At 45.8% G+C, this 10010-nt stretch overlaps 1 protein-coding gene across 1 annotated transcript in view; it reads left to right on the top strand.

Moving 5' to 3' along the window:
• The window catches only part of BUB1 (BUB1 mitotic checkpoint serine/threonine kinase), a 34648-nt gene that overhangs the window by 20340 nt on the left and 4298 nt on the right, over nucleotides 1-10010 (top strand). The window contains exons 13-19 of the mRNA XM_083432327.1: nucleotides 411-506; nucleotides 2767-2848; nucleotides 4103-4184; nucleotides 5494-5665; nucleotides 6658-6795; nucleotides 7908-8023; nucleotides 8934-9095. Of these exons, the coding sequence (XP_083288453.1) occupies nucleotides 411-506; nucleotides 2767-2848; nucleotides 4103-4184; nucleotides 5494-5665; nucleotides 6658-6795; nucleotides 7908-8023; nucleotides 8934-9095 (848 nt within the window). The remainder of the gene's footprint in view (nucleotides 1-410; nucleotides 507-2766; nucleotides 2849-4102; nucleotides 4185-5493; nucleotides 5666-6657; nucleotides 6796-7907; nucleotides 8024-8933; nucleotides 9096-10010) is intronic.

Here is a 10010-nt window from a genome sequence, read left to right as displayed (position 1 = left end):
GTGAAATGTCAATTAATACATAATATTAAAAGATTCTCCAGAAGGTTAGCAGAAATCAACCAACGGCAGCTCAGTTTTGAATATATATTTCTGCATTTGTTCTGAGAAAAGGACAAAAGCTAACATCCAGCAAAGTTTATATCTTCTCTGGAGGCACATCTTTGGGTCAGTTTGCCTGGGGTCTTGAGCCTAGTTAACATGTGCAAGCTTCTTTAGTAGGGCAGAAGCTGGGACTGTGTGAATGCAAAGGGGTGGTCTTGACCACTGAGCTAAGATAGTTTCTTCGCTGCAGAATGCAGGTAGCAATCCTCTTGTTGCTCATGACGAGCTATATTCTTGACTAAATGTATCCCGGGTTGGCTTTTTTAAAACCTGGCATCTGTTTTTAATTTTTCTTCTTCCTTTGCTAGGATTTATCATGGATGTCTTCCAAGCATCTTCCTTCAAAGATACGACTATACTTTCAGAAGATGAAGATGAGTTTGAAGCCTACTGTAGAAATAACGGTATATATTTCTATAGATGTTGGGGAGTTGAACCGGCACATGTTGCATAATTTTTTTATTGGTATATATCTAATCCTGAGTGTTATAAAGCTAAACGAGTGCCTTGTTGGCCAGGCATGGTAATCTACTGTTGTTCCTTTGTGGGTGGGTGATGGACAGGGCACAATAAGGAATTTTTTTCTGAGCAACCAAAATAGTGAATACATTTTTGAGTTCTCAGGGTTTTTTTGTTTTAAAGAGGGGATGCTTGGAGAGAGAAGTCCGGGTATGATGTTGGACGTCCCAAATTCTGTAGAGTTTTGAAATTGAATCCAGCAGGTGTTAGGCACACTTAATTGGATTAGTCTTTGTACCTATGGAGCTGCCTTTTTCCAAATCGGACCATAGATCCAACTGGCTTGGTATTGTCTACACTGACAGGTAGCAGCCTTCCAGGTTTTCAGGCAGGGGACTTTTGCAGCCTTACCAATAGATGGATTGACTCCCAGTATGCTTCTGAGCACAATTCAAAGTGTTGGTGCTGAACTTTAAAGCCCTAAATGGCCTCGGTCCAGTATATCTGAAGGAGCGTCTCCACCCCCACCGTTCTACCTGGACACTGAGGTCCAGCGCCGAGGGCCTTCTGGTGGTTCCCTCACTGCGAGAAGCAAAGCTACAGGGAACCAGGCAGAGGGCCTTCTCGGTAGTGGCGCCCGCCCTGTGGAACACCCTCCCACCAGATGTCAAAGAGAACAATAACTACCAGACTTTTAGAAGACATCTGAAGGCAGCCCTGTTTAGGGAAGCTTTTAATGTTTGATGCATTACTGTATTTTAATATTTTGTTGAAAGCTGCCCAGAGTGGCTGGGGAAGACCAGCCAGATGGGTGGGGTATAAATAATTATTAATAATAATAATAATAATAATAATAATTATTATTATTATTATTAAACCTGGGACTTTATGCGTGCAAAGCAGATGCTCTACCACTGAGCTAAGGCCCCTTCCTTGTATAAAAAGCAACGTCAGGATACAGAGACTGCTGGGACAAAGACCCAATAACGTCTCTCCCTCTCCCTCTCCTCCCCGCTTCTCATTTGTTTTCAATATACATGAGTCCCTGGTGAGGCAGAGATTAGATATAAGGAGATACATGAGAGTCTTTATATTAGTCAAGCTGGAGTGTGAGTTTAGTTGATGTGGTAGGTAAAAAACAACCATAGAAATCAAATTGGGTAGTATTTCTTCATGGCTGAAGGGCAAAACCTACCTTCAGTTTAATTCCTGAAGGTAACTCAAACCTCTGGGAATAAACATGCTTCATACTGGCTTTACAATGAAAGTAGATAAGGAAATGCTATTTAAAAATGGGTTAACGTGCAAAGCAATTCTTTGGGAAGCTGTTTCTCAAAACCAACCTTTTCTCACCTGTTCCTTTCGAACGAAAAGATGCTCGCTGAAAAGAATGGGATTTCCCCCCTCAGTTTCTTTACTTCAGAGTTGATACCTGTTGGCAGGGCCGGTCTTAATTTTTTTTTGTAAGCTACTCTGGGAGTGTCCTGCTTGAGCTCCATGGAGGAAGGGCACGGTAAAACTGTAATAGGCTGTTCAGTTCATAATGTTATCCACAGTGGTTGAGAGATCAATGTGCAGAGGGTTGTCTTGCCGTCATTTTCTCTCCCTTCCAACTAAGAAAAGCCAAAATCTGTTTATCTCCCCCTCCCGCCAGAAGCTTGGCTCTGCCCTCGCCGGTCCTGGAAGCAGCCTTTAAAAATGTCCCATATGCTCAGAGACTTTGCGCCTGTTCATTGGGGGAGATAGGAAGCCCAGAGCACTTGTTCTTTAGATGTCCCTTTTATGAAGAGGCACGTAGTGAGACCATTGATCCCCTTCTGTTGAGGCTCACTGACCTGCCGGAAAAGCAAAAATTCGACCTTTTCCTGTTAGGCAAAGATCATAAGACGACCCCGATGGTTGGCAGATTCTGTGTACAGACCTGTAGGCACAGACCATCTCCTGACTCAAACGAGTCCGTTAAGAAAATCCCCAAACTCGGTTCCATGGGGAACTCTGGGTCAGCTCTCTGCGGTAGTTTATCTTAAAGTTTTAAGTGTCTATACGCTTATCACATTTATAAATTTTAAATTTATTGTTGTACATTGTTTTAATTGTTTGTTTTCCTTCTGGGACTGTACCCCCAAGTGTGTTTTATAAGCTGGTCTCCAACCGTAATAAATTAATCTATCTATCTCCCCCTCCCCCCTTTTCTGACCTTTTTAGGACTGGGCAAGGCTTCCAGCATCAAGCCCAGTGCTCCTGCGGCACCACCTGCCTTTACGATCTTTGAAGACGAGAATGCAGAGTGAGTTGAACTGTTTGCAACACCTGTGTATAGGAGCCAGTGGCACTATGTTATCTCAGATAGCCTCTTGCAGCCATCTTTGGGCTTCTCTCAGTTCAGGCAAAAAGTCTCACCACTGTTTCTTTCAATGTTACGTACGCTGCCGTGCACCTCAGAGTGGTCCAAAAGTCTGTGATGCTGCCACACTGCTAAAGCTACGTAAGGATCAGACTGATCATTACCTAGATAGAAGGCTGCCTGGCAGTTCTCTAGAATGGTTCTGAGTTTCCTGAAGAAAGAGCAGGGTATGTAAAATAAATGGAGCCACAGGGAATTAACTCTTCTCTTTCGCATCTTGTTGATACTTCCCATAGTACAGTGGTGCCTCGCAAGACGAAATTAATTCGTTCCGCGAGTTTTTTCGTTGTGCGAGTTTTTTCGTCTTGGGAAACACCACTGCATTTAAACACTAACAACGGCGGGGAGGGGGGGAGAAGCAGGACAGCTGCCGCAGCCGGTACCTCAGACTCACCCGCGCGTTGTGGCCACCATGCGACACGGCTGCTGGAGGGCAGCGGGGCTCAGGAGCGTGACTCTGGCTGCAACGCTGGCTGCTGGCGGCAACGGCTCTCTGAGGGGAGCGCGCGGGGGGGTGGGCAGCGGCGCAAGGCACTAACCGTCAGCTGGAAGGTGGGAAGGAGCCGGAGGAGCCGTCAGCAGGAAGGTGGGAGGGAGCCGGAGGAGCGGGGAAGCGAGCGAGCGTGTGTGCAGTGACTGTCTCCATGACACGAGAGGCAGGGCCGTTTCGTCTAGCGAAGCAAGCCCTTAGGAAAATCCGTCTTGCGAAGCACCTCAGAAAATGAAAAACCCTTTCGTCTAGCAAGTTTTTCGTCTTCCGAGGCATTCGTCTTGCGGGGTACCACTGTAAATCTCTTTGAAATCCCATCTGGTTGGCATGACTAAAGGGTTGAGGCCAAATGACTAGGTACATTACTCTGGCATTTCAGATGGGGCTTAAAAGAACATGTGAGGAAGTGTGAGCATGCCCAAGTCTCTGAGCTGCACATATAAGCATATATCCTCGTCACCATTAGCATGTTCCGCGCCTGCAGTGAAGATGTCAGGTTCATATTTACTAAAAAGGCAACAAAATGAAGTTGTGTGACTTACAAACCTGGCTTATCGAGAACAGCGGCCATTTTGGACCGTCGTTCATTCTCTGTGTGAATTGCTCTGCCCGAAAGATTTGCTCCAGAACTGAACTTTTCCTTTCAGTGTTCCTGTGCATCCGCCCAAGTTGACAGGATCCAAAGTCTTTGGAGAACGTCCCACAGTCAGCTGTGCTGCCAAATCAGCAGTAAGTGAATGGCATTTATAACAGAGACATAGATCAAGGAGTTCGAGAATGCAGGATTCTTCAAGTGTTTTGAGAGAATACTTCCAGTAGTCCTCCCACCCTACATAGAGCCTTGTTGGAATTGTGCTGCCTCGCCCCTGGGGCATGCCTCTTCCTTACTACTGGGTGTTTGTAAACTAAGCTTCAGATCTGTGTAGGGTACAAAGAGGGCTGCCACAACCTGGGCTGACCCCTCTCAACCTGTCTCCCCCACTCCCTCTCTGTGTCAACCTTTTTATTTTTCTTGTCTTTTGTTGTTTCTGTTAAACAAAGGGGAAAAAAACTAAATAAAAACCTTAATTGAGAAAGAGCTTGCCTTGTCAGATGACTAAAGAAACCATTGTTGATTGATTGTGGAGTTTTAGTTGATTTATGTATTGCTGCTTAAATTTGTATATGAGGAAAATCAAACATTTTAAAGAAAGTGTTTGGATGTGGCACTCACGTGTCTCAGGAGAGGATCAACCCAACGATGGTGAGCCAATAGCCCTGTTGGACTATAACTCCCATCATCCCTGACGGTTGGCCATGGTAGCTTGGGCTGATGAGAATTGTAGTCCTAAACAGCCTTGGCTCAGATGCTGGCGTCCAACTCTGAGGGCCTTCTAGCGGTTCCCTCACTGTAAGAAGTGAAGTTATATGGAGCCACCCTGTGGAATACCTTTCCATCTTATGTCAAGGAGATAAAGAACTATCTGACTTTTAGAAGACATCTGGGAAGTTTTTAATATTTGATGCACAGTAGCAGAAGTTTTACAAGCATCATCTCCCCTGCTGCAGATTAGGTCATAGCTGTCAACTTTTCCCTTTTCTTGCGAGGAATCCTATTTGGAATAAGGGAATTTCCCTTATAAAAGGAAAACATTGACGGCTATGGGCTAGGTGCACATAGCAAATGTGTGATGATATGCACATAAGGAGTTTGTGAGGCCATGTGCACATAAACAAATACATTCAGATGTAACACCAAACCACAGTTTGGCAATCGGGAGAGGAACAATCAACTCTTGCAACAATTGCATGCCCTCACAAAGTGAACATAGCTGGGTGTCCTGTTATATTGCCCACCAGGGCTTTCATTTATTTTATTTAAAATTTATTTTATTTGCCCCAGCCACTCTGGGCAGCTTCCAACATAGTCTAAAAACACAACTGTGCTGTGGGGGGGGGGGGGTGTTTCCCTTTATATGTCCCTAATTTTGGGGATGTGAAATTCTGCTTTCTGCTTTGAATGGAAAGGTGGATGTAGCTTGTGTGTTGCTGTCTTTAGGAGGTAAATCCGCCAACGGAGGGCCTGAAGGATGACTGCACCGTGTGGGCTAATTTCTGCAACAAGACCCTGGCTCCTACTCCAGGCAGCACAGGAGATTTTGCTTGTGCTGCGCAACTTGCCTCTACGCCATTCCACACCATTCCACTGTCTGCCTGTCAACTGACTCAGGGTAAAGTTGCTGTACCAGGAGGAAGATGTCTAAGAATACAGGGCTGTAAAAATGGTCTACCTAGGCAAACTTGCCTGACTATAAGCACTTTATTTTATATTGCTGCTGGCCATTCTGCATCTAACCAGAAAATGCCAGTTAAGCTTGGTTTATACCAGTTACTTCCAAACCTGGGTGGGATTGTGTTAGTTTACGAGTCCTGACTTCCTAGGGAGCGACAAACCACAACCCTGGTTTCAGATGCAAAGCCGAGCTTAATTGCGTGGCGATTCCCGCCCCCTCCCACGGATGGAATAAATAAAGACACTGGACACCAGAATTTAGGTTAATGGGCGAAAAATGGCCACAACTTTATTGATTACAGGTAAGAGCGGTATTGGCTTTAGGCATTGGCCCTATCAGACTAACCGGCATAGAACCGGGAAGGGGTAAGAGAGAAAAGGGGCGAGCACAGGCTGCCCCGACCTTAAATGAACCCTGTTAAGCCCGCCCCCGCCGCTAGCCGATTGGCTGGCTTGATGAATAATGAATACTAATGACTCCCGGGATTCCCCAAGTCCCGTGGGGCTGCAGCCAGCCCCATGAGGATGTAGGTGGGGCGTGAGCCCGCAACCCCCCCCCCTTATGTCGGGAGTGGCTTTATGGTTTGTTTCTCCCAGTTGCACCAGAGAATGCAAGATTCAGCAATATACTACACCAGCTTGCAGCTCACTAGATTCCTTAGTTGCATTGTGCCCATTTTATAAGAAAGAAAAGGCGGGGGTAGAAAATGTTCAAATAAATGGCGATGTTTCAAATTATAGGGAATAAATGTGTATCCCAAGTGCTCAGTGTTTCATCCCAGTCCTTTGGCTGAATCTCCATGCCTTTTCTTTTGGTCTCTGTCATTCAGGCTTGTCTTTTCAAATAAATGTTGATGATGCCCGTCAATGGAAAAATCTTGTTTTTCCCCTGATTTAAATGACTTAACCAGAATCTTTTTTCTCCTGAAGTAGTTGAAGACCCTTGGAGCAACAGCTTAATTCACCAGCTTCTGCTTGGGCTGCCCAAGCCAATCAGTGCCTACTCAAATACTTTTGAATGGGAATCAGGTCTTCCAGTTCTCAAACCGAAAGCTGAACTCAAATTGGGTAAGACCTGCATACATACTATACTTGGTTCCCCCCCCCCCCATAAGTCAGTTTAAACTGTGTGATGTGGACAGAGGTCTGAAAGCAGTAGTCAGTTTGCATTTACTGGAGGATGCCAGACAGAAAGTGAGAAGCTGGGACTTGCCTTTTGCAAGGATAATGAAGTCTTGGGCTTTTTTTACTCCAAAGCAAATGTTTTTGCAGAGCCAGCCCTATTGTGCATCACTGTCTGCCTTGCACAATACTAAATCAGGGGTCTTCAGATGTACAGAATTCATCATCCTGAGAAATTAAGCTTTCATGGCGTTGCTTAATTCTTAAAAAAAAACAAAAAAACCCGTAGCTAGCTCTTATAGCAGCTACAATGCATGCTATACGCTTCCGAGCACAATTCAAAGTGCTGGTGCTGACCTTTAAAGCCCTAAACGGCCTCGGCCCAGTATACCTGAAGGAGCATCTCCACCCCCATCGTTCTGCCCGGACGCTGAGGTCCAGCGCCGAGGGCCTTCTGGCGGTTCCCTCCTTGCGAGAAGCAAAGCTACAGGGAACCAGGCAGAGGGCCTTCTCGGTAGTGGCACCCGCCCTGTGGAACGCCCTTCCATCAGATGTCAAAGTGATAAATAACTACCTGACATTCAGTAGACATCTTAAGGCAGCTCTGTTCAGGGAAGTTTTTAATGTGTGATATTTTAGTGTATTTTTGGTTTCTATGGAAGCCGCCCAGAGTGGCTGGGGAAACCCAGCCAGATGGGCGGGGTACAAATAAATTATTATTATTATTATTATTATGATGATGATGATGATGATGATGCTTGAAAATGTGTTGGCAGTTCCTGCATCAGTCTCTGAAGTCAGAGGAATGAGTAGAATGAGACTCAAGACAATGTACATACCTAGGTTTCCATATGGTTCCCTGTCCACACGCAGACCTGCTTGACCTGTTTCATGCACCTTCATACCAGTCTCTGGGACCTTGGTCCCATAGAATTCCTGGAGGGGGTACCACTGTCAGGCCAGAAAGTTAGCACTTGTGTTTGAAATGGGTCGTTTCTGCTGTATCCTAATTCCTTTTCCACGTTTCCTCCTCTTCTTTCTCCTTGCCACTTGCTTAGCAACCACATCCTTTCATGTTGACTGCTTACTGGGAGAAGGAGCTTTTGCACGCGTCTATCAAGCGTCTGTCCTTGATATGGAAAACACAAAAAATAATCGGAAGGTCATACTGAAAGTAAGTGGGCTTCGGGCTTCAGTGGCTTATCTGAAAACACAATGCCATCTCGTAGTGCTGTTGTTTAAAGGTCAGATGTGGACGCTTCCTAAGCAGACTCTTCTGTCTTCATGTACTTAAGCTTATGAAGAGTTTAAAGGTTAAGACCAGGAACTATACTGGGATAAGAGAATGTTGGGTTGCCACTTGCTCTGTATGTTTCAGACAGATGGGTTGATCCGTGGTACAAGAGACACTTCTGTGGCCATTGCACCTTTTGGCAGAAGGTCCTATCTGTAGTAGGATTTGCAATCATTTTTATTTTAGTAATAATTGTGTCCACCCTGCCCTTCTCCAATCCCCACCATTCAGGCAAGTGCCTAACATGGATTCATGAAGTCACTTTTTCCTGCAGTGGTGGTGGGTTTTTCCTGCATGTTGCTCCTCCCACTCTCCCATGAATCTCTGCTGAAAATGAACTCAACATGGTTTGTCCTTTGGTGGAGGAGGAGATCTATAGATGAGTGGGAGCAGCAAGCCTTTCTTGGGTCTCCTCCATTCGCTGCAGAAAATGAACTTGCCCTGGGCAAGAGAAAGCGACTAACAAATTCAATAAATAATACCGTATTGGCCTGATTATAAGCCGCACCCAAATATAAGCCCCGCCTTTAAAATTCAAGGGGGGGAAAGGGGGGGGGAGAGAGACAATACCTGAATATAAGCCACTCCCTTAGAATTCCGCACTCACACCCATTTTACTGTATGTCTGTTTCAGCAGTGATATCATAAAAGCCAATTTTTGTAAGGTTGCAAATTTAAGCTGCACTTTAACTTTTCACGGTTGGAATTTGGAAAAAAAAGAGTGAGGCTTATATTTAGGCCAATACGGTAATAATAATTACCTGAAAAGTGTTTGTGCATTTATTTGCAGGTGCAGAAGCCAGCAAGCCCCTGGGAATTCTACATAGTAGCTCAGCTAACAGAAAGGCTTGAACCAAGCTTGCGCCATCTTTTCATCCAGTTCTATTCTGCTCACTTTTTCCACAATGGAAGCATTTTAGTGGGCGAGCTTTACAGTTACGGGACTTTGCTGGTGAGTGCGGTCAGGGTATCAATGAATGTTAGCTTTACTGCGGGTGGTCTTGGTCCAAATCAGGGATAGGGGACTTTTTCCAGCCTATGGGTCACATATACAGTGGTACCTCGGGTTAAGAACTTGATTCGTTCCGGAGGTCTGTTCTTAACCTGAAGCACCACTTTAGCTAATGGGGCCTCCCGCTGCTGCCGCACCGCTGTCGTGCGATTTCTGTTCTCATCCTGAAGCAAAGTTCTTAACCCGAGGTACTATTTCTGGGTTAGCGGAGTCTGTAACCTGAAGCGTCTGTAACCTGAAGTGTATGTAACCCGAGGTACTACTCTACCGTTCTGGGCAAGTTTCTGGAGATCACATGCCAGTAGTGGGCAGGGTCAAAGGCAAAAGTGGGCGGAGCAGTAAATGTGAAACTCGCCGTTGTACAGTAGGCTAGCTTCTCCACACACTTGTGTACCCCACTCTGTCCTCCATCCAGGCAAGCAAGAAACCTTATCAGAGATCAAGGGCATAGTCTGGCCAGGCAAAAACACTTAAGGAAGGGCACAAAGCAGGGTCAGTCAAGGATGTGTCCCAGGGAAGAGTCCCAAGGGCCAGATAGAGAGGTGCAGAGGGCCGTATTTGGTTTCCTATCTCTGGTCTAGCATGTTCATGTACCGCTTCCATTGTACTCTTGTAGCCTAGCTGTATGCATGTTTATGCAAACGTTCAATGAAACATGCTCCTTGGTTCAGCATACAGTGGTGACTCGCAAGACGAAATTAATTCGTTCCACGAGTTTTTTCGTTGTGCGAGTTTTTTCGTCTTGCGAAGCACCACTGCAGTTAAACACTAACAACGGCGGGGAGGGCCGGGGAGAAGCAGGACAGCTGCCGCAGCCGGTACCTCGGACTCACCCGCGCCTTGTGGCCACCGTGC

This window comes from Podarcis tiliguerta (genome assembly GCF_965153285.1).
Source record: "Podarcis tiliguerta genome assembly, chromosome: 3".
Taxonomy (NCBI): Eukaryota; Metazoa; Chordata; class Lepidosauria; order Squamata; family Lacertidae; genus Podarcis; species Podarcis tiliguerta.
Note: the sequence above shows the minus strand (reverse complement) of the source record. Positions and strands in the feature narration are given on the sequence as shown.